At 42.8% G+C, this 25,206-nt stretch overlaps 1 protein-coding gene across 2 annotated transcripts in view; it reads left to right on the forward strand.

Moving 5' to 3' along the window:
* The window catches only part of LOC118845740 (GON-4-like protein), a 31,714-nt gene extending 17,658 nt beyond the window's left edge, over nt 1-14,056 (forward strand). For both annotated transcript variants that reach the window (XM_036753747.1, XM_036753746.1), the window contains exons 6-10: nt 8,994-9,159; nt 10,174-10,318; nt 10,630-10,780; nt 11,268-11,384; nt 12,198-14,056. In XM_036753747.1, the coding sequence (XP_036609642.1) occupies nt 8,994-9,159; nt 10,174-10,318; nt 10,630-10,780; nt 11,268-11,384; nt 12,198-13,916 (2,298 nt within the window). In that variant the 3' untranslated portion in view covers nt 13,917-14,056. The remainder of the gene's footprint in view (nt 1-8,993; nt 9,160-10,173; nt 10,319-10,629; nt 10,781-11,267; nt 11,385-12,197) is intronic.
* The last annotated feature ends 11,150 nt before the right edge of the window (nt 14,057-25,206 follow it).

A 25,206-nucleotide genomic window follows, 5' to 3' on the forward strand; every position in this document is an offset into this window, starting at 1 on the left:
AAACAAGTTATTTTCCCGGGGCTGATGACCTTGCCCGTATCGCTAGTTTCCAGGGGCCTTGACAATATCACAAAATAAGGAGAATTAACATGGTCCCCAGAAAGGGGTTAATAGAAAAACCTTGGGCCTGTTTGCTATCCTTTGCTGTTTTTTCTGAGCACATTTATTCTAGGTCGATCCAAAGACACAACAAACCTAGGAATGAAACTTAAATAAAATTTTAAAATTCACAGTAGGCTTGGATATAATTGGCAGCAATATCAGATTGCTGCAACAGATTAGCTTACGAATAGAAATTTAGTAGGCCTTTTAAGAATCATGCAAAGGATTTTACAAAACATTTCTTCATAAAAATATTTCCCTTTCTCAGAAACAGCTTACAATTTATCCTGATGTTATTATTAATTCCTAAGTACTCAACAATTCTTAAATTTGATCACCAAACCTTTTCCACATAATTGAAGAGAAAAAAAGAAAACTAAAAAGTTTTGTAAATACTAGATTTAAGCAATAACCTCAATAGCTTAGTTAACAATCTCACAAATTTTCTAAATGATAGCAAAACAATTAAAGAAAAAATTTGGTAATTTGTGATTTCTTAAATTACAATACTTCAAAATATTATAATACATGGTCAAATAGAATGATTTAAAAGTTTCCTAACTCATTCACCAGTTTTTATATAGTACAATTCTTAGCCTAACAACATTTAGATTATAAAAGAAATTGCTTTCCTGACAACACAGATAATACAGTTGTTTACCAAGTCATGCAATAAAGAATTTTTTTTTAAATTTAAATTTATTTATTTAACATATTTAGTTTTCAGCATTGATTTTCACAAAAGTTTGAATTACAAATTTTCTCCCCATTTCTACCCTCCCCCCCACTCCAAGATGGCATATATTCTGGTTGCCCTGTTCCCCAGTCAGCCCTCCCCTCTATCACCCCCCTCCCCTCTCATCCCCTTTTCCCTTCCTTTCTTGTAGGGCAAGATAAATTTCTACACCCCATTGCCTGTGTATCTTATTTTTTAGTTGCATGCAAAAACTTTTTTTTGTTGTTTTTAAACATCTGTTTTTAAAACTTTTAGTTCCAAATTCTCTCCCCTCTTCCCTTCCCACCCACCCTCCCTAAGAAGTTGAGCAATTCAGCCTAGGCCATATGTGTATCATTATGTATAACCCTTCCACACTACTCATGTTGTGAAAGACTAACTTCATTTTGCTCCTTCCCAACCCATCCCGCTTTATTGAATTTTCTCCCTTGACCCTATCCCCTTTCCAAAGTGTTTGTTTTGATTACCTCCACCCCCATCTGCCCTCCCCTCCATCATCCCCCCCCTTTTATTTTTTTTTGTCTTCCTCCCTCTTCTTTCCTGTGGGGTAAGATACCCAACAGAGTATGTATGGTATTTCCTCCTCAGGCCAAATCTGATGAGAGCAAGGTTCACTCATTCCCCCCTCACCTGCCCTCTCCCCTCCTCCCACAGAACTGCTTCCTCTTGCCACCTTTATGCGAGATAATCCATCCCATTCTATCTCTCCCTATCTCCCTCTCTCAGTATGTTGCTCTCTCATCCCTTAATTTGATTTTATTTCTTTTAGATATCTTCCCTTCATCTTCAACTCACCCTGTGTCTGCTCTCTCTCTTTTACATATATATATATATATACACACACACACATATATATATATATACACATATATATATACACATACATATACACATATATATACATACATACACATTCACCTATATATATATATACATAAACATATATATATATATGCATATTCCCTTCAGCTACCCTAATACTGAGGTCTCATGAATCATACATGTCATCTTTCCATGTAGGAATGTAAACAAAACAGTTCAACTTTAGTAAGTCCCTTGCAGTTTCTTTTTCTTGTTCTTTTTCTTGATTACCTTTTCATGCTTCTCTTGATTCTTGTGTTTGAAAGTCAAATTTTCTATTCAGTTCTGGTCTTTTTACTGAGAAAGCTTGAAAGTCCTCTATTTTATTGAAAGTCCACATTTTGCCTTGGAGAATGATACTCAGTTTTGCTGGGTAGGTGATTCTAGGTTTTAATCCTAGCTCCATTGACCTCCGGAATATTGCATTCCAAACCCTTCGATTTCTTAATGTAGAAGCTGCCAGATCTTGGGTTATTCTGATTGGGTTTCCACTATACTCAAATTGTTTCTTTCTGGCTGCTTGCAGTATTTTCTCCTTGATCTGGGAGCTCTGGAATTTGGCGACAATATTCCTAAGAGATTTCTTTTTGGGATCTATTTGAGGAGGCGATCGATGGATTCTTTCAATTTCTATTTTGCCCTGTGGCTCTAGAATATCAGGGCAATTCTCCTTGATCATTTCTTGAAAGATGATATCTAGGCTCTTTTTTTGATCATGGCTTTCAGGTAGTCCAATAATTTTTAAATTATCTCTCCTGGATCTATTTTCCAGGTCAGTGGTTTTTCCAATGAGATATTTCACATTGTCTTCCATTTTTTCATTCCTTTGGTTCTGTTTTATAATATCTTGATTTCTCATCAAGTCACTAGCTTCCACTTGCTCCAATCTAATTTTTAAAGTAGTATTTTCTTCAGTGGTCTTTTGGACCTCCTTTTCCATTTGGCTAATTCTGCCTTTCAAGGCATTCTTCTCCTCATTGGCTTTTTGGAGCTCTTTTGCCATTTGAGTTAGTTGTATTAGGAGGGCAGAGTTTATAATCTCAAAGAGGATCATAAACATGTCTGAAAGGTTCGGAACCGCCGGATATAAGAAACTCTCAAAGTAGAAGGCAGAAGAATCAAAACATATATTTAGGCTCCACAGTAACCAACCCATGAACCAGCAACCCCATTTTGATATATTGATCAAAAGCTTCCAGGCCCAATAAGTACGCCTTGAAAGAGTAACCAGGAGGATACAGAGAAGCATGATTGCGTAAAGCAAAATCATGCTTCCCCCTCTATGGTAAAAAGATTACCCACTGGCCTGAAGTCTTTGTTCAGCTTCCTCCCGTAGGTCAGCTCTGCTACTGGCAGCTCCTGCTTCAGCTGTGGCTGTGGCTGCGGCTGTGGCTGTGACTGCGGCTGCGGCTGTGGCTGTGGCTGTGGCTGTAGCTGTGGCTGTAGCAGCCTCTGGCTCCAACGGGAGCTGCTTTTAACCATCCAGCTTCTGCGGGGGTGTAAGGTACGCTGCGGAAAGCACAGGTTCTTTCAATCTGCTTAAGCAAGGGAAGCAAGGTGAAGGGGCCGACAAGCTTACTCCAGTCCAACATACAAACAGCATTCAGTTCAGGGGAAAAAGCCAAACTAGTCAAGGGCACTTGTTGACTAAGTGCTAAGGAGCCCATTCTTGGTTGCCAATACATTAGTCTATTTTTTAAGGTGTTGTTTTCTTCAGTGTATTTTTCAGTATTTTTTTGGGTCTCCTTTAGCAAGTCATTGACTTGTTTTTCATGGTTTTCTCTCATCCTTCTCATTTCTCTTCCCAATTTTTCCTCTACTTCTCTAACTTGCTTTTCCAAATCCTTTTTGAGCTCTTCCATGGCCTGGGACCAGTTCATGTTTTTCTTGGAGGCTTTTGTTGTAGGCTCTATGACTTTGTTGTCTTCTTTAGGCTGTATGTTTTGGTCTCTTTGTCACCAAAGAAAGAATCAAAAGTCTGAGACTGAATCTGGGTGTGCTTTCGCTGCCTGGCCATATTCCCAACCAACTAACTTGACCCTTGAGTTTTTCAGTGGGGTATGACTGCTTGTAGACTAACGAGTTCTATGTTCCACGTTTGGGGGGGAGGTGCCAGCTCTGTCACACCAGCACTCCTCCTTCCCCAAGAACCCCCAGCCTGGGCTGGGCTTAGATCTTTAGCAGGCTGTGCACTCCTGCTGTGATCCGCCACTTAATTCCTCCCACCAGGTGGGCCTGGGGCCGGAAGCAGCAGCAACTGTAGCTGTCCCACCTCTGCTGCCCCCGGGGCTGGAAGCCGAACCTCGAACTCCTTCCACTCCCGCAGCTTTTCCCACTAACCTTCTCTGCAGTCTTTGGTGTTTGTGGGTCGAGGAGTCTGGTAACTGCCACAGCTCACATATTCAGGGCTCTAGGGGCCCCATCCCCCCGACTCCAAGTTTGGTTGTTCCACGCCGCTCAGGCTGGGCTCTGCTCCACTCTGTTCCCAGCTCCCAGCTCCGTGTGGGATAGACCTCACCCAGAGACCATCCAGGCTGTCCTGGGCTGGAGCCCTGCTTCCCTCTGCTGTTCTGTGGGTTCTGCCGTTCTAGAATTGGTTCAGAGCCATTTTTTATAGGTTTTTGGAGGGACTCCGTATGGAGCTCACACTAGTCCCTGCTTACCAGCCACCATCTTGGCTCCACCCCCAATAAAGAAAATTTTAGAAATACAACAATGCCATAAACAAATAAACTTTAAAACCAAAACCAATTAATTCCGGTGGCTTTACCTCAGTCAGATGTGTTCCCAAATTGCCTTATACAGAGAATCATTCATCTCATCACCATTGACATAAACTTCACATTGAAGAAAATCCACATAAAGTTAATGAATATGAAGCAATTATATTCAGCTTAAAACATTTTACATTCAAATAGCATTTATTTTATGCCAAGCATTGTGCCAAGCACCTTTACAATCATTTGATCTTCGTAATATCCCTGGGAATGAACCATCCCCTTATTGAACAATAAACTATAGTAAATAGAATTTTCTTGGGGCTATATATATAGTTAATAAATTTCTCAATGCCAAATAACAATATGCACTTTTAAATATTATTTAAATATACATTTCTAAGTTCCATTCACATTTTTCTTGGGAAAGTTTTACAAACAGTTTGGAATCACCTATTATAATCAGGTCGGTTTAAAGTGTGCCAGGCCAGTATTCTAAATACGTCTTTTAGCCCAGGTCAAAAGAAAGCCTGAGAAATTTGAATCATTGTTGACAAGGTATCATTAGTTTCCCCTCCAGGCAGAGGAGTTTGATATTTAATTGAACAGTAATAATAATAGCTCACAATAACCAATATCTTTACCATGGCCAATATACGTATTAGATTTAATAATGCCTACCCACAAATCTAGCCTGAAAGGTGGGTGGACATAATTCCTTTTATCTTTCCAGAACTTTATTGGTTTTTAACATTAAAACAGTAATCCCAAATAACTTAGTTAACAATTTTACAAGATTCATAAGTGCTGGCCAAATTGTTTTAGCTGTAACCTCCTACTAACCACAGGTAAAGGCAGAAATACCTTGTTTTCCAAATGGCAGTTATAAAACATAATGAGACAGGGTTAGCAAGACTGATACAGTAACATAACTGGTTTTACACAGTTGTTTTCATTTTTTAGTTTCAACAAAATTCAGATTAAAAATTGCTTTGCCTAACACCATTTCTGGCTCATAATGTTCACTCAAGTTTTACAATATAGGAGAAATTTACTACAATTTAGAAATATATTAATAGTAGAAACAGACACTTTCAGATGACATTAATTGCATTCCCAAATCATTACATATATTGGGCTTGCCAAGCGTAGAGGCTTTTCTTCTCTCCCCACAGTTACAGAGTCTGGTTGTGGACTCAGGGGTGGTTGAGTCAGGGATTTTGGAAAGGGGAGAGAGAGGGACTGAGGACTGGGGAATGCTGGGAAGCTGTAGAGTCCAGCATCTGAATTAAAGGTCTGAGGAGTCATTGAGGAGGGTCGCTGAGGAACCTTTGCTTCCTAATGGGGGTTGCTCGGCTTTTGGAAAACTTGGAGCAAAAATTGCACATTCTGGTGGTGTGGGAGCAAGGACTTGGGGGCTGGTGAGGAGGGGTTCCTTTGCTTGCCTAGAGGTGTGGGCTTCAGGGTGCCCAGGGGTCCAGGGCTGTTGTCAGTGGGGTATGAGAGGGCCAGGGAGATTGGAGTATGCACAAATGTGCAATATATAAATAGGATGTTATCTTTGATGATAAAGTTGTTGTAAAGTAGAGAACAGGGAGTAGAGCTTTTGTTGTGATGTGTATTTTAGTTTTTGCAGTTTCAATGTTATTATAATTTAATTTACATTGAGGATTTTTAGGTAAAAAAGCATCAAAGTAAAGGCAGCTAATAAGCTGCCTTTACTAAATAAGAAAAAGCAGCTAGTAAACAAGGCAATTATTTTGAAAGGAACCAACTCTCTATTGTATATTCACAGCTGAATCACTCTTTAAACTTTCCAAGTAGCACACTTTAGGAAAATCATAGCAAGCTAGAAATATATATCTATTGAGATAATTCCATTTCTTAGAAGTATTTTTGTTTCTCAGGAATATAGTAAGTAACAATCTTTCGGGTAAAATATGTTCAGATTGGCTCTAATTCTCAGTTTTTATTTCTCTATTTTGAAAGCTTTAAGCCACTTTTTTCAAGCACAAATAGGAATGAGGGTCACCAAATTGTATGTGAGGATCTCTGTAGTTGTATATTAAGTAAAACTACTTATTAACTCTATTGATTTTAAGTCCTTTTTCCAGTTTTCTATTTGTATTAGTCTCATGGTGATTCTTATTAACCACACATGAAACAAAACACCTTTGTATATACTTCTGACATTGAGCTGGAATTCTTAACCTCCCAAGGAGTCTATAGACAGATTGGGGGGGGGGGGTTATAGAAAAATATACATCTTTTGTCCTTTAACCTGATTTTTCTTCATATTCCTAAGTGTATTATTATCTTGAGAAAGGTTTCATATGCTTCACCAGATTATCACTGGGGTCCATAACACAAAAAACTTTTTAACAAGAGCTCCTGTTGGGATGATTAGGGTTAACAGAATCCGCTAAAGGATTTTTAGCTGCTCTAACTGTTATTGCAGTCCTGGCTCAGTCAGAGACAGGATGACAGGGTGAAAGATCTTAACAGTTCTAATTTTTACTCAAGTAGACTTTACTTCTGTGTTCACTCCTTAAAAACTTTTTTGAAAGTGAGAACTTTGAATCCTCCAGACAAGGTGACTGGAATTCTGGAAAAGATCCAGTGACGCCTTGTCCCTTCTCTCCCATACTGGGAAACTCAAAGTGTCTCTTTTTCAGATCTATGCATTTTCCAAATTTGTCTTGGTGCCAAATAGCCTAATAAATTCTGACTTATCTTAAACATCAAAATTAGGAGTAACACATTTTACTTAAATCTAAGGGGAAAAGATTCCCGTTTTCTTTCTTATCTTCACATTCCAAATTTGTCCAGTATTGGAATGAAAGGAGAAGGAAAGAGTATTTTCTTTCTTCAACAACTATAACAACAAAATATTTTTCTCTCTCTTTATCTCTCTTCTGCCCCCTGATGCTGTTGCAGTCAGAGGGAGGGGAGAGGGGGAAAGAAAGAGCTATGTTCCAAAAAGAGTCAGATAATACACTCTCTTCGCACAGAAACACGTAACACAGAATAGATACAGACAGAAAACAATAGGACGCACAGAGAGGATTTTTAGAAATCTGCTGCACAAATTAGACATTGCCAACATTTTTCTTTTTTCTTGTCTTTCCCTTTCTACTTTGGTAACTCCCATTTGGCTAGTCTACCCCCTAGTGGGTTATTGTCACCCATCCCTGGGCTGAAGTTCACCCGATCTTGCCCCAACCCCAGCATCACGCTTAATTGTCCTTTGTACCATAGGAACTTTCCCCTCTGGAGTAAGACATATTTTTAAAATGTTCCACATGGAAAAAGCTGACATTGGGAAGTGTTCTAGTCCATCTTCCCTTAATCTTTCACTCATTTGTTTTCCGATAACCTCCCATCTTTCCAAGTCAATTGTACCCTCCTTGGGAAACAACAGGCAGCAGTGTTCTACACTCTGCAAAAATTCCTCCAATTGTTCTTTTGTTATACAGAAACCACTTTCTTTAACAATCTTTTTTAATACTTGCAGATACTGATCCCTATCTTTAAATTTTATCTGCCTCATATTTAAATATCTAAATTTTCTAAATTTCTAAATCTCTACAATTCCCCAGTAAGCCTATTGATAATTAATCCTCTTACCTCTTACTTGCATATGCTCCAGAGCCTGTACTGGTAAGACATTACTCTATCTTCTTCAAGTCCCAGACTTGTCCCTGTTCGGGCGCCAGTTTCCAGCAACCGTGTAAATATAGTATGAAGTAATGAATACAAAAAGACATAAACATGGGGCTAGGTGAGTCATATAGTCTGGCCCTAGACTGATTTTAATGGGGTTACTGACAGTATTTTATACAGATTAACTGCTGAGTCATTCTGACTTCTCAGAAAAGTACAATGAAGTAATGGTTAATATATTTTTTATCTTCTTGTTCCTGGGAATGAGATACTAGTCTCCTAATGGCTAACCAAGTTGAAATATTTCTGTTCTTTCCCATGAGGGTAGCAGCTGTGAAGGTGGGTATTCTTTGCCACATCTTCGTATCCTTAGATAGCTTTCGCCTCGCATAGACTTATCGTCAAGTGACCGTGCCTAGCAGAGGCCTAGGAGGCTGCCTTGCAGAGGTCTAAGAGGCCTAACTACTAACCAGGATATAGCTGGCTCCCCACATTCCCCCTCCCCCAAAGAATTTAAAAAACAGGGGAGAAAAAGTAAAGTTAAGCAAAAATAACCAACACATCAACCACATCTTACATTATATTCAGTGTTCAACATCCCTAGTCCCCACTGTGCAAAGAAAGAAAGGGGATACTTTTGAAGATGAACATTTTTGTGGAACATGTAAATGAAAATAAGTATAGTACAAATTGTACATGTAAGTATTTTTAGTCCTCTAAAAATGAAAAAAGAATGAGGTGAAATTAATTAAGGAAGTCTTTCTGAAAGAGACTGTATACAGAATTTATTTTGTAAATGCCAATGGAATGTGTATCTGTTTCCACCTTGTAGCTTTTCCTTGTTGAAAGAGTTCACCAGGTTCTAATCTGTATCTTTGATAAATAGATAATTTTCATGTCCATTTTTTTCCCAGAGGGAGCTGGGGACCTTTCCTCAAAGTTCTGTTGTCCATCAGTTCAACCCTGGGTTTCAGACCATGTTTCAGCCATGTAACTTGAATGGCGCTATGCAGCTTATTGAAGACTTTCACTCACACGTCCACATTGACTGGAGCCCTCGAAAAAATGTCAAGAAGAGTGGTAAGGGACAGAGTGCTCAAATTAATGTCTAGTAGTGGTTCTAGGTGCATGATGGTCTTGGTCCTCTAAGGAAAGTTAACACATGTGACTAGAGTGAGGAAGAGAATAGGATAATCTTTGTCCATTCCCTCTTTCTCCTTTTCCTTTTTTCTAGGACTACACATGATGTTTTAGTCCAAACAGAAAGTATGGGTGGTAGACAAAATGGGAGACAGTACATACGGAGATATGTCAGTGCCAGGAGTGGAACTATGTATGGATAAGAGTGAGATGAAACATGAGAATTGACTCAGAGAAAAATGTAGCTATGGTAGACAGGCAGCATGTGGATTTAAGGAAAATTTTTTAAATTGTCATATTTTCTATAATCCATTCAGTTTATCTGAACCCATGTTTAATAAGGACACCTTGAATTTTTACAGAATTTTATAGTATTTAAAATGTCAAAGCAGCTAATTCATTCTCACAAAATTCCTGTGAGGTAAAGTAGGGTATATGGAATTTCCATTTTACACATAGATAAACTGATGCACAGGGGCCAAGTAATTTCCTTTGGGTCACAAAACTAGTAGTGGTGAAACCAGGACTAGAGCCCAGAGCTCTTAACTTCTGGTATTAACTCTTTTGAGGGACGCAGATCAAGTGAATTCTGTTTGAGGGCAAGTTCAGCTCTAGGACTTGGTAATTTTATTCTGATTCAGTAGTTCTGAAAGTAGAAATACAATTTTGCTTCTAGTTCACATGGATTTGGTAGATTTTATTTTGTTAAGTGGGGAACTTGATTTGGTTTGCTGTTCATTAAAAAAAAATTTAGACCTGATTTGGTTCAAGTAGATGTGTGGAAAAAATATGCTGTAGGGTTATGAGACTTGAGTTGACAGTGAAAGCAATGGAAAATCAAAGACTATTATAAATAAGATTTAATGGCAGCTTTGTCTAAATGCACAGAGAATGTACTATATGATCTAAGCTGTCTAGTTCCAGATTTCTCTGAACCATAGATTTTTCTTACAGGCAGTGAATTTCCTTGTCTACCAAAGCAAGTAGCCTGGATTCTGGCTACAAGTAAGGTCTTCATGTATCCAGAGCTGCTGCCAGTATGTTCCTTGAAAGCAAAAAATCCCAGGGACAGGACATTCTTCACCAAAGCAGAGGACAAGTATGTTTTCACTATCAGGAAAAAAGAAAAATAAAAAAGAGAATGAGGAGGAGTCCTAGTCCCAACTCTTTAGGGGCTGCCAATTTAATGTAGCAGATAGAATAGAAACAATAAGACAGACATCAAAAAAATAAATGAGTACAGAAGACCTTTTTGGACAGAGCTGTTGCCATCAGCTGTTAGTGGCTAGGGACAGAGAGAAAGGAGATCATAGAACTGGATCAGGGTAGGGAATGAGTCTGGGGAATTTGGAGAAGTATTTGGAAGGAGAAGGGACAAAACCTGTTTTTGAGTCTGTGCATCTTTTTCAGTTTATTAGCTTTGGGGCTGAAACATTTTGAAGGGACTGAGTTTCCAAAGCCTCTAATCAGTAAATACCTCCTGACTGCCAAGTCTGCTCACCAGCTGACAGTGAGAATCAAGAACCTCAACATGAACAGGGCTCCTGACAATATCATTAAAGTGAGCTGCCCCTTCTAATTGAAACTCCCTTCTTTTCAAGCATCGTATTACACTTTGCCATCATGTACCTCTCTTTCCCCCTCTATATGTACAGGTATGCTCAGGGTGGGGGGCAGTGGGTACCTTTCTCTTGCCTTGTTATTGCAGTTCCCCATGGGGAGTTGAGCAGGACTTAAGCAGTGTGACTGCTTCATCTTCAATTCCTCCCTTACTTCCCCTTCCCTCCCCTCTCCTAAGCTGTGCAGAGGAGAAAGAAACAGGACATTGGAACAAGGGTGGGATCATGCTGATTGAAGCATTAATTTAGCCTCAAGTGCAGAAATCCCCAACTTGACATGTGTGTGAATCATTTGTCTACTTGCCTCCATAGGAAAAAAAATGACCTTGATTTCCCATGTGTTAAGCCCTTCCCTCTTCCCACCCTCCCCAACCCCAACCTGGCATCACAACATGAGGATTATCACTTGTGTTTGTTCTTTGTTCTCAGTATTATAAGAAGACAAAGCAGCTGCCAATATTGTTTAAGTGCTGTGAGGAGCTTCAGCCTGATCAGTGGAAGCCACCTGTGGAGAGGGAAGAGAGACATCTCCCATTCTGGTTAAAGGTACAGTCCTTATTGTTCCTCCTGGAAAGACTTCAGAGAACCAGAGGTATCATGGAAAATTCACTGCAAGAGGCTTAGAGGGTCTAGTTCAGGGGTGGGGAACCTGTGGCCTTGAGGCCACATGTGTGGCCTTCTAGGTCAAGGGGATTTGTTGTGTGAAGTTTGAATTCAGTCAGAGGGCCCCACTTAGGACCTAGAGGACCACATGTGGCCTTGAGGCTGCAGGGTCCCCACCCCTGGTGTAGTTCAACCCACCAAGGCAGCAGTCACAGAATTGGGCTGTTAAAGCTTAAGAGGGGCAGCTAGGTGGTGCAGTGAGTAGAGCACCAGCCCTGGAGTCAGGAGGACCTGAGTTCAAAACCAACCTCAGACATTGACACACTTACTAGCTGTGTGACCTTGACAAGTCACTTAACCCCAATTGCCTTGCCTTCCCCCCTCCAAAAAACAAACAAACAAAGAAAGCTTAAGAAATATTATCCCCTACCCTGAACTTCTAAATAGGTGGGAATCTCTTTTGTGTTGGAAGAGGTCAGGGTTCAAAGGCATATGAAGTACTGCATATAACATTAGATTTTTTTCAATGTATTGATTGATTTTGTTGAATTTTTTTCCTCTTTTTTTTTTAAATTCTTTGCTATCAGAGAAGGCTTTCTGCAAGTGAGGAGGGAAAAAGACACAAGAGGAAATCTAGGTGATATAAAAATCAAAAGATAGAGGCTTAGAAGTCCCACAAAAAGAACTATCAAATGTCATTCTTCTTTCTTTTCAACCCAGGTAAAAAAATAACCATAGTTCTTATCTTCCCTGCAGGCCAGTTTACCATCCATCCAGAAGGAACTACAGCACTTAGCTAATGATGCTGGAGAATCAGGAAATTTATCCAAAGTAGCTGAGCCCACTTCTGAACCAGGCCTTGACAAAGGCAGCTTGGAGTTAAGGAATGAGAATCGATATCCCCTACTGCTGCCCAAGGGTGTGGTATTAACACTACAACCACTTGCTAAATGGTTTTCTAGGAGGGCTTGGTGCCAGAGGAGGTCATCAGGCTTGAAGCCCTTCCTCTTCTGTCCCAGCTCTTCTCTCCAACCTGTCTCTAATAATGGGAGGAGTCCAACTAGATTAACCCAGTCAGAAGTGCCTCCAAGCAAAGTGGTGATCCAGCCAGCCACTGTCTTACAGTCAGTGCCTATAGCTCCCCATCTTGGCGTCACTGGGGGTGATGGCTTTGAGCTTCCCAGGGCTTTGCCATCTGTGGCTCCTGAGAATGGGACTTGCCTTCCCCAAACTGTGTCCCACACTGTGTTCTCTCCTGCCCCAGCAGCCTTCCAGCCTAAGGTCATGCTGCCAGCACTTGTCACCTCCAAACCACGTAAGACAGGAACAAAGCGGGGTCTCCCAAGGAGAGAGAGGACCAAGGCCTCCCCGCTCTTAAAAACCACTCCCATCCTTCCCCCTGCACCAGTCATCCTCACTGTCCCTGCTACCACTGTAAAGGTTGTGAGCCTTAGCAATGGCTGTAATATGATCCAGCCTCTTGGTGCAGCTGTAGCTCAGAGCCCTCAGACTATCCCCATAACAACTCTCTTAGTTAGCCCCACCTCCTTCCCCTGCCCACTGAACCAGCCTCTTGTAGCTTCTTCCATACCACCCTTAATCATCTCGGGTAACCCTGTGAGTCTCCCTGTGCCACCCCGCTCAGAAGATAATACACAGGTGAAATCAGACATTCCTTGTCCTCCGGCTGAAGGAAAAAGTACTTTTACAGCCATGGAGCCCAAATTGGAACCACAAGAATTATCTTCCCTCTGCTCAACTCTCTCACCCAAAGAGGAACACAGTCCTGTGCCTCCCACACCAAGCAAGGCCACCAGCCAGGAAGACCCATTTGAGGGTAATGCCCATAGCTGGACTGTTGTAAAGACAATGGAAGGGAGGGAAGTCCTAGAACCACTGCCTCAGACCTCCTGGGAAACTCTAACTTTTCTCTCAGGGGATTTGGTGGAAATTGTTAAAGTAGAGCCAGAAGACCCTGGAGAAGAAATGAGACTGCCCCGGAACAAGTCCCCTGAGCAGAATATCTGTGGTGAAATCAAAGAAGAGGTCTCTGTGGAGCTGGATACAGGTCCTGCAGGTGAGGGTGCAAATAGCACCCGAGAGGTAAAGAAAGAGGCTGTTTTACAGGAGGAGGAGAGAGGTGAGATGGCAGAGATATCTTCAGTTTCCCATGAGACTCAGGGGGAAGGGAGCACAAGAGGAGAGGTGAGCAAAGGGTCTCCCAAGAATATTTCCTCTCCTACTAATCCTGCTGCCCTTAGTAGTCCCCTAGGGAAGCCTGAAGATTCATCCAGTGTTGATGGCCAGTCAGTGGGAACCCCAGCTGGCCCAGAAACAGGGGGTGAGAAGGATGGGCCGGAAGAGGAAGAGGAAGAAGATTTTGATGATTTCACACAAGATGAGGAAGATGAGGAGATGTCATCGGCTTCTGAAGAATCTGTGCTCTCAGTTCCTGAGCTTCAGGTAGGCATTTAGGAAACTCACACTGGAGCAGGTGAAGAGTCAAATCGATGCATTTAATATTTCAGTTATCTGTGCTGTAGTGTGAGGGGAATGTTAGGAATATTTGAGAACAATAGTACAGATAATCTTAAAATCATTTGTATTGGGCTTTGGAATGCAGTGTATATATTTTTAGCAAATTTACCTTTCTGCTTATGTTTCACTTAGAATAGTATTAAAATGAGTAGGCATTCCCTGTGCACATACTGAATGATTCCTAGAGAAACTGGCAAAAGGATTGCACATTTTCTATGGATGATCCACATCCAGAAAATTGAGAATTAATTATGTGTACAATTGAATGAAGGAATGTGAGTAGATTTAGTTGGAAGTTAGTGATGGAAAAAGGAGGGAGAGTTATGGATCAACCTGAAAAGCTTCCTGAAGGAGATAATGTTGTAACTAAAGTTCTAACAACTACATTGTTTGCTGTTGTGAGTTAATCCAACTTTGGAATGGTAGTTGGGATCATGTGGATAACCAGAGGTAAAAAAAACATTTAATCCATTATTTTAGGAGAAAGCACCAAAGCTGTTGGAAAAGCCCGGGGTAGTCACTGTACTCCGAGCAAGAGAGGCCGGACCCAGGCCAGCAAGGACACCTCCAAGCTCCTCTTGCTCTATGATGAAGACATCCTGGAATGAAACCCCCTGAGGGAGCAAAAGGATCTGGCATTTGCCCAGGCTTATCTGACCAGAGTGAGCAAAAGCCACCTCCTCTGTCAGCCAGTCAATACCACTTCTTCCCTGTATGCAATGTCCTGAGTCTAGATAATAAGGAGAGAGCTAGAGAAAGAAGAAATGGTCCCTGCCTTCAAGGAATTTGCAGTCTAATGGAATTATGATATGCCCCCTGAAAACTATAGGCATATTTACAATGGTGTTCATTGTAGAGTCAGGAGGGATGCTTGATTTCAAATTCTCAAGCCGTGGACTTTACCCTGTTTGAGGTTAGAGGATTAAAATTAGACTCCTGAGAATTGCATACTGGGCCATCTCCAATTATCCTTATATATGTCTGGCCACTGGACCCAGATATCTCCAGAGGAGAAATTAAGGCTGGTGCCCTTCTTTTTTTGCACAATCTTCCCTTACTTAAATCCAATTCACTTGCATATCATGGCATCACCTCCCTGATGTCATGGTCCTTTTCGAGACCCAAGAACAAACAACAATGTGAGAATGAAAGTCTGGGTGGTATTTCTGTCTATATTCCTTTTGTGAAGCAGCTTAGCCCCATATTTAGTAGAAAGTGTTTTCTTTGTCAAGGAAAAGAAATGTTTTCCTCATTGTACTCCTTATTGACATTTTTAACGTCCTTTATGGGTTTTAATTTTCTTTCCTTCAGTTTCCAGAAATGCAACTAGAGTATCTCCTGATATCATTAGGTTCCATGTATGTAATATCTCCCTGGGTTCCCTGCCAGATCTTTCCTAGTAGTTATTCTCTGGTCTCTTCCAATTTTTGGAAGCTTTTATTAAGCACTGACTCTGTCAGGCACTGTGCCAAGTACTAGGCTTACAAAAAGTTTTATAAAAGACAGTCCCTGCCCTCAAGGAGCTTACAATCTAATGGGGAAGACAACATTTAAACAAATATATATAAAGAAGCTAGAGACAGGACAAATAGGAAATAATTAACAGAGGGAAGGCACTGGAATTAAGAGGGTGTTGGGAAAGGCATCCTTTAGGAAGTGGGGTTTTAGTTGGCACCTGAAAGAAGTCACTGAGGTCAGTGGTTAGAGTGAAGGAGGAAGAGTGTTCCAAGCATGGGGGACAGCCAGAGAGATGTGTCACTGGATGTGAAAAGTAAATGTCAGGGAATAAGGTATAAGAAGACTGGAAAGGTAGGAGGGGGCTTTGAATGTCAAACAGTATTTTGTATTGGTTCCTGCAGGCAACAGGGAGTTGGGGTGAGGTGATATAATCAGGAACATCACTTTAGTGGCTGAATGGAGGATAGACTGGAGTGGGGAGAGATGTGAGACAAGCAGACCCTTCAGCAGGTTATTGTAATAATCCAGGTGTGAGGTGATGAGAGCCTGCACTAGAGTGGTGGCAGTGTCAGAGGAGAGAAGGGGGCATGTACCAGAGATGTTGAAGGATGAAATCAGCAGGCCTTGGCAACAGACTGGATACGGGGGGTGAGTGATAGTGAGGAGTCCAGGATGGCGCCTAGGTTATGAGCCTAAAGACTGGGAGGAGAGTGTTGCCTCTATGGTAATAGGGAAGATAGGAAGAAGGGAAGGTTTAGAGGGAAAGATAAGTTCTATTTTGGACCTACTGAGTTCTGTCTGAAAGGAAATTGGAGATGCAAGACTGGAGGTCAGCAGAGATTGGGGCAGGACAGGCAGATTTGAGAATCATCATTATAGACATGGTAATTAAATCCATGGGAGCTGAGGAGATGACCAAAAGAAGTGGTGTAGAGGGAGAAGAGAAGAGGGCCCAGTACAGAACCCTGAGGGTCATCTCCAGTTAGAGGGTGTGATCTGGAGGAGGATCTAGCAAAGGAGACAGAGAAGGAATGGTCAAATAGGTAGGAGCAGAACCAGGAGAGAATGGTGTCCCAAATATCAAGGAGGAGAGTGATCAACAGAGTCAAAGGCTGCAGAGAGGTCAAGGAGAATGAGGATTGAGAAAAGACCACTGGATTTGGCAACTAAGAGATCATTAGTTACTCTGGAGAGGGCAGTTCTGGTGGAATAAGTTCAGGAACCAGATTGTAAGGGGTTAAGAGGAGAATGAGAGCAGAGAAAGTGGAGGCACCTATTGTAGATGGCCTTTTTGAGGAGTTTAGCTACAGAGGGCAGAAGAGATAAAAGACAGTTGTCAGCAGGGATGGAACATCAACTGAGGATTTTTTTCAGGATGGGGAGACACGGGCATGTGTGTAGGCAGTAGCAAGTGAGCCAATAGACAGGAAAAGACTGAAAATAAGTGAAAGAGGGGGATGACAGAGGATACAGTCTCTTGGAGGGGATGGGATGGAGTGGGATTGCTTGAACAAGCAAAAGTTTTAGCCTTGGTAACAGTAGTGGAGGAGAAAGTGGCAGAAGGTACCTAAGTGACAGGAGAACAAGGAAGGGGGAATAAGAGAGAGCACACAGTAAATGGCCTCAACTTTTCCTACAAACTGAGGCAGGATTCTCAACTGAGAGAGTGGGAGGAAGAAGAGCCAAGGGAGGCTTGAGGAGGAATGAAAAGGTGGGGAAGAGCCACTGTGGAGAGTGGGATGGGGAGCTGATGAGGGACATACAGCAGGACTGCTGAGCAGGGGTGAGGGCCCAGTGGAGGTTCTGGAACATAAATTTGTAGTGGAAGCAGTCAGAATGGTTGTGTGATGTTCTCTTCCTTCATTCAGAAGCACTTGTGTGGCTGAGAAAGGGGTGAATGGTGGGAGTGATCCAAGGCTGAGGCTTGGCTAGGCATAACTGGCAATATGCTAAGAGGGCTAGGGATTCAAGAAAGTAGGACGGTGTAGAGGTGAATTGGTTCACCAAGGAGTCAACATGGGAAGAAGAAAAGAGAGTGGTGGGTCGTGTAGGGGAGAGGATCTGGGAGACAATTGAGGGGCCAAAGGATTGGAGGTCATGTTGTGGGTGAAGAGCAGACTTATGTAAGTGACGGCAGAGGGAGAGGTGAAAAGCCAAGAGATTGTGGTCAGATAAGGGCATTTCAGAATTCCTGAACATGGAGGTGGTATATTTGTGGGTGATGGCAAGATCAAGGGCATGACCATCTTTGTGTGTGGCAGAGGCGGAGTGGAAGAGTAGCTCGTCGGAGGTGAGTAGGTTAAAGAACAAAGTGGTTAAGGTATTTGAGGGACAAGTTCCCTAGTATGAAGGCAGGAGTTAAGGGAAGAGAGAAAAATTATAAGCTGGGTATGGAACTCATTGAGGAAGAAAGGAAGGTGACCTTGGGGTCTGTAGACAATAGCTACTAGGCTTTTGATTGGATGGTAAGTATGAAAGGCATCAACCTCTAAGGAATAGAAGTTACTGAGTGATGGAGGAAGACAAAAGATACACCAAAAGACCGCCTGGAAGTGGCAATGGAGAGCCAAGAGTATTCCAAATCCCCTCCCTCAACCAGTGAGCCTAGGAGAATGAGCGAAAGTGTACATAGTCCTGGAAAGGGTGGCCAGGGAAGCTATGGAAAGCCAGGTTTCAGTAAGAGGTAGTAGATGGAAGAAGTGGGAGAGGGATAGATTTAAGATGAAGGGAAGTTTGTTGTCTATGGAACAGGTATTCCAGAGGGCACAGTGGAAGGACTATGGGAAGTTAGGATGATACTGATGTGGATACAAAGGTGCCCTAAGGTTCAGTTGCTCTTTCCCTGGTTTATTCTCTAACCTGAAGGCTCACTTAAGTCTCTTCCCCTTATTCTGGACCATAAAATTCCTTGTCTTCCCCCTCCATCCTGGGTCATAAGATTTCCTTTGCCTCCTCTTGTGCCATTCATCATCCTCATCCTGTGTCCTTATCTTGAAAGACTTATCCTGTCCCTAAATCTCCAATCCCCATAAGAAACCCTAAAATTACATCATCATTTTATAGGCTGTATCACTTTCTATCTATAAAAATCTGGTTCTTTTTTTTATATTGAGGCCTTTGTCTACTTCCTTGCTAAATCTCAGGTCCATGTGCTTTTGCATCAATATAGCTCCCCCGGCTTAGGAGAAATAGTCTAAGTGAATTCTTTCACATCTGAACCAGCTCTTCTGTTGCAACAATTCAGCTAGCAGCTGTTGTGGAGGTGAAAGAGCAACAAAAGCCCAACAACAAGAACGCTGCCAGCACAGGTTCTTTTGATCTGCTTTACTAAGAAAAGTAATGTTAAGGGGTTAACAATCTTACTTTAATTCAACATATACATATAAACTCACTTAGTTCAGGAGGAAAGGCCAGCAACCTGAACTTCAGAGCAAATATAAACAAGTTACAAACATACACAATATAAACAGACCATATCACAATTCATAGTTACCAAGAAACCATCAACATCTTGGTTGACAAGCCAAGAGGCTCTTAGAGGGGCTGCCCAGAGTTCCATGCCAACACTCCTCCAGGAGCGAGAACCTCAAGCAAACATCTCTGTTCTCTCTTTTCATACAGTCCTTAGCTGTCATCCAATTGACTAGAACATCATCTGAGTGTCCAGGACTCAGGCACATACTACTGGCTCTAGTCTTAGCAGCTCCCCTTAGCACCCTGAGGGCTTCAGGCCCACATTGGCTTAGCACCTAGTAATTTGGAGTTTGGGCCTAGGGTTTTGCACCTAGTAGGGCCCAATCAAAGACAATTAATTTAGCATTCTAAAACAGTAAAAAAAAGTCCCAACTTAATTAATGTTACATCTTCCAACTCTGACCCTGTCAATACTTTGGCATGGGAAGATTGAGGGGGATTGGATTGAGCAGTTGGGTGATGGGGGTATGGAATAGGGTTTGGAAGGTGATCTATAGGATTTCAGAGTCTCTGGGATGTGGAGAGTATGAGTAGGTATAAGAATGTTCCTTATTGAATGGAGGGTGCCACCCCTCTACCCTCAAAGGACAGGAGCAGCAGGAGGTGAGAGGCCAGAAGTCCAAGGGAAGGTTGCTCTTTGCCCTGGAGGATCTTCACATCCCAATTGGAATACTGGGCTGGCAGCAGGAGGTGGAAGCTGCCTTGTTCTGGTACAAATGGAAGTGGTTGTTTGGGGGCAGATGGAAGAAGCCTGGCCTAATCCCTAGCGGCCTTTCTTTAGGGGACATGCTGCACCCAGCAGGAGATGGAAAGCTTGGGGCTCCAGACCACTGGAGGGCTAGAAGGAAGTCAGAAACTCCAGGATGCGGAAATGAGGAGAGAGAGGATTATGAGCACAGATTGTGGTTTTGTCCTTCCTTCTTGAAGAGGACCATTACATCAGGAATATAGTGCCATGATTTACAAGTAAATTGGATTTGAGTGAGGCAGGGCTGTGCAAAGTCGCCAGCCTCACTTTCTCCTCTGGAGCCATCTGGGTCCAGAGGCCAGATATAGATCAAGAAACTGAAGATGGCCTGGGATGCAGGGGGAGACGTTTTTGAATTCTCACTTTGACTGAGGCTGTTTAAGAAATGAGCCAAGGGATGGTCCCTTCAATTAAAAAAAAATAAACTGGGAGGAGAAGACCCTCAGAGTTTCTGGCCAAAAGAGATACAATCACTGTTTACATTCACTCTGAAGTACTTGGGTATGAACCTATTGTTGGCCAATCCAGGAGAGCCAGAGTAGTTTGGGTTTAAGGCATGGTCTTTAAGAAAAAAATCTAGCCAGTAAACCTGATGCAGTCTGGGGTTCCTGGGAACCCCAAAATGTCAGGGTACAGGGCAGCTTCCACCTGGAATGAATGCACTCAAACCTTCTTCCAGTCAAGTGACAAGGTTTATTGTAATGCTAATAGGAACAGGCTGGATTCCTAGTGAACCTGCAATTTAGTGGGAGTGAAGCTTATTTATATACAAGAAGGACAGTGAAAAGAATTTAGAAGGGATTAATGCATGATAAGTAGATGCAAGTAGTCTGGGGTGGGCCAAGAGCACAGTGAAAGGTTGTCAAGTAAGCTAGTTAGGTGATATAGGTGGGCTGGGGTGGGCCAGTTGCCTTGGGTGGAGGTGCCAGTGATCTGTGTTGCTGAAATGTATGGGAAAATTCAGGGACTAGGTTGCTTTCAAGGACAGTCTTTTCTTTTTAGGGGTCCAGGTCCCATTATCCCATCAAACCCCAAGAAATCTAGGTAGGTTTTAGCCTTCAAAATTTACCTTTCTTTGGGCAGAGCACCCTCAGGTAAGGGCATGATATCCCATGTGAAGGAGGGGAGGGAGGAAGGGAGGGGAAGATAGGAGAGGGAAGGAGAGAGGAGAAGCTGAGTTACCCAACTGGAACTGGCCAGTTGTGTCCCCAGTGTGCATCTTGGACTACTCACAGGTTATGGTTTGTCCTTTGTTCTTGAAGTGGACCCTGACATCAGGAAGATGATGTCATGACTTGCAAGTGAATTAGATTTAAGTGAGGGAGGGCTGTGCAAAATCACCAGCCTCACTTTTTCCTTGAAGTCATCTAGGTCCAGTGGCCAGATACAGATCAGGACAACTGGAGCATGGAGGATAGCCAATGAAACCTGAGTTGAAAGTGTCTTGTACAAGGGCTAGCAAAAATATTGGTGTCACTGGTTGGCAGCGTGCCTGCAGGGGAGTATAAGAAGATTGGAAAGGTAGGAGGGGGTCAGGGAAGGGAAAGGAAGGGAGAGATTATGTGGGACAGCAGCTTCACCCAAAATTAAACTCAGAGGCTTCTCAAGTAGAAAGTAGAAATGAATTTTATTAGGATCCTGCGGGAAAGGGTGGTCTCCCAACTGATAGACAATCGGTAGGGAGAGGCAGTGCCCAGAGAGCAGAACTTAGCTTTATACCCTAATGCAAACAACCCCCACCCCACCACTGACCTTTTACTCTCATTAGTGGAGTTCAGGCTCACAATCTAAACACGGAAGTCTACTACCCCAGGTACAATTTAGCCAATGCCAACTCTTAAAAACACTTTTATCCTTATTTGGCAAGGCTCGTGCTGGCAGGGGTTCAGGCTGCTCTAAGTTGTGGATTCCTGTAAGTCAGATGACTTTAGTACATAGAAACTTGGGCCTAGGGTCTAAGCTACTTTAGTAAGGTGTCTCTCCTGAGAAGCCTTCACATCACTCAATTTACAGAAAGGCTGAGGCTCAGATTTTATGAGAGGTCTTCACTTATCCCACTCAAGATGAAGGAGAGGAAAAAGGTTGGGGGAGGTGGGTGAGAAGGGAGGAAAAAGATTTGAAAGCCAGAGGGTTATGTCCAACAACAAACTTGATAGGGGCAGCTAGGTGGTGCAGTGAGGAGAGTACTGGCCCTGGAGTCAGGAGGACCTGAGTTCAAAACTGGCCTCGGACACTTGACGTACTTACTAGCTGTGTAACCTTGGGCAAGTCACTTAACCCCAATTGTCCTGCCCTCCCCCCTCCAAAAAAAAAAGAATAAACAACAAACTTGATAACAAATATAAATGAATGAATTATTACCCAAAAAAATCCTTAGATTAAAACACTAAGAAATAGAGTATTTAAATCTGATCTCAGGAAAAAAAAAACTTGACCAAATCATAAATGAAGTAATAAATAAAGTAGGGGGGAGAGACAGCAGCAGGGTAGAGTGGATTTAGCACAAAATCAGGTCTTTGTACGATTTTGTTCTACTCTTCATACCTACATGTGGGATTTTCTTGGCAATATAGCTAATAAATGTCTGAGGCCAGATTTGATGAGTCTTCCTGACTACAGGCCCTGCACTCTTTCCAATTCTCCACACAGCTGCCCCAGGAACAAGGCTAGTGGCAGCTGAACAGGCTGGGATTTGTCCTCCCAGCACTAAGTCTCAGAAGAGGGAATGCCACACAAGACAAACTTGTAATGTTGAAGTTGTCCAGGGTGTATTCATCATCACATTTCCTTCACCTTGAAGCCTGTTTGTGGCTCTAATCATGGAGAAATCATGATGAAACAACTCAGACTCCTCTGCCTACTTGTTGAACAGGAATCCTTTTTCTAGTGCCCTTCAGTGCCCTGGCAGCAGATTAAAACCACAGGGTGACAGAATGACTGAGAGCAAGACCAAGAATATCTGAAGCACTTACCATCTGGAACATGCATTATCAGCCAGTCCTGTTTTGCTCTGAAGCAAAGAGTAACAGTTTTTCCTGTGCCCTTCTCACCATCTGAAGGACTCACTGGAGCTCACAGAAACAACCTTTTATTCCTCTCTCAAGCCAAGTCATTTATTAAACGCTTACTAGGAGTCCTTAGCATTGTTAGGACAAAGACAAAAACAATTCCTGGCCTCAAGGAAATTACATTTACATAACTATGGACCAACCAGGTATATACTGGGTAAGTTGGAGATAGGGGTCAGCTCAGGGAAATGGTCAGGCTGATAGCAGGATGGTCAGAGTTTTATACATTTCAAAGAGTGTAAGAGCTGTAGGGTTGACTTCAGCAATATCAGACAAGCTTCACTGAAAGTCTTTAATAATAATAATTGTGGCAGCTAAGTGGCTCAGTGGCTAGAGCCCTGGACTCAGGAGGATCTGAGTTCAAATCCAGCCTCAGACACTTGGCAGTTATTAGTTGTGTGACCCTGGGCAGGAATATAAACTAACCATAACTCAAACAGGAGTGGAGGAGATGGTTACCCTCGCTCCTGCTGCTGTATTGGTGTGAGTGTTCCTAGTGAGCACTGTACCTGCTCTCTTGAGGAGTGTAATAAATGCCTTCCTCTGCCCACTCTGGTCCTGAGTTCTTTGGGTGAGAGTAGTCAAATCACATGGATCTTCCTAAGGTTATGCTACCAGGAAAGCAATGAGCTGCGGAAACACATCTTGGGCTAACTTTCTGACCCGGGGAGTCCTGTGATCCCCACTGCGGTGTTAAGGGGGCTACCACTTGGGATCTCCCTGGGTGTTTCAACAATCCGGCTAGCAGCTTCTGTGGGGGTGTAAGATCCACCCACAGCCAGCACCCAGAAAGCTGCCAACAGCACAGGTTCTTTTGATCTGCTTAACTAAGGAAAGCAAGGTGAAGGGGTTGACAAACTTACTTTAATTCAGCATACAAATATCATTCACTTAGTTCAGGGGAAGAGACCGGCACACTGAATTTCAGAGCAAATTGCAAACAAATTACAAACATCAACAGACAGACCAAATACAGATTCATAGTTACCAACATCTAGGTTCAGCCCGGGAGCTCAGAACAAGGGCTGGCCCAGAGTCACGCGCGTCACCACGGCTGTGGGGAACAGCTCCAAGGAAGAGGAGGCCAACCCCTGGTTTTATATCTTTTTCAGTGTCAGGGGTGAGTCACACATGCGACCCACCCACGTGACCTAGAATCGTCACAAAGAGGCGACTTAAACCCACATGGTCTAAGAGCCTCTGCTCTCCCAGACATGTAAACTAGGCCCTCCCTGGAGTTAGCCCCACCTTGGGCCCCACCTTAGTTGCCAATCCACACCCACTAAGGTTTTACACCTAACAGGGGTTTGGGCCTGGGGCTTAGCACCTAGTAAGGCTCAATGAAATACACTATAAATTACTCAAAGGGAACAAAAGCCAAACTATTCAAGGGCACTTGGTTGAACTAAGTGCTAAGGAGCCCATTTTGCTTACCAACACACTGGGGAGCCCTGTGGTCTGCACAGCCTTCTTAAGGGGTTATCACTTGGGTCTTCTGGCCCTGTCTTGGGAGGCTTGTGATCTTATTGCCATTCTAAGGGGCCATCACTTGGGTCTTCCTTAGGATCCAACCCCTAGGAAGCCCTGTGATCCCCACAGATAAAGGGGGGCTACCACTTGGTCTTCCTCTGGGAATCTTGTGGTCTGCACAGCCTTCCTTAGGGGTTATCACGTGGTTCTTCCTCAAACCCCGTTTCTCACACCTTGGTTTTCAGGTGAGCTTGAGCAGCCCTAATCTCATCCTATCTAATTTTATCCACTGCCTGGACCACCTCCATTCACCCATCTGTAGAAAAGGTGCAGGGAGAATATTATGGGAATTCAGTCTGTACTACTTTGAGGGAGATGCTGAAAAGAGTTTAACCATGCTTGCCATGTGGAGACAAAATATGAAGATACATAACAGAGGGCAAATGGGAAAATGGTGTGTGTTTAATCAATGTATAGGTATTCTGGAGAAGCAGAGAAGAAGGACCTGTTGTACCAGGGTGAGAAGACTCTTGAGAATTGTCACAGATGTTGTGACTAAGGATATTATAAAATGGTTGCTAGCATTACAGCTAGGTGGCGCCATAGTACACAGAGTGCTGGGCCTGGAGTCAGGAAGAGCCGAGTTCAAATGTGACCTCACAATTTACTAGCTATGTTACCCTGAACAAGTCACTTAACCCTCTTTGCCTCAGTTTCTTCATCTGTAAAATGAGCTGGAGAAGGAAATGGCAAACCGCTCTAGTATCTCTGCCAAGAAAACCCCGGAAGGGGTCGCGGAATGGGACACGACTGAAATGACTCAGCAGTAACAATTATAGCCACGGATGGTTTGAGGGATGAAGCTAGTTTCCCGGAAATGTGAACCCCACTTGGGGGGTACCAGAGATAATTCTTGCCATCTGGATTCTTCTGTGCTGAGATGCTTTAGTCATGTGACAAGATCATCTGCATGCTGCTGTTTCCATAGAAACCCCAGAGCAATCAGCAG

The sequence above is a fragment of the Trichosurus vulpecula genome, chromosome 4 (genome assembly GCF_011100635.1).
Source record: "Trichosurus vulpecula isolate mTriVul1 chromosome 4, mTriVul1.pri, whole genome shotgun sequence".
In the NCBI taxonomy this organism is placed as follows: Eukaryota; Metazoa; Chordata; class Mammalia; order Diprotodontia; family Phalangeridae; genus Trichosurus; species Trichosurus vulpecula.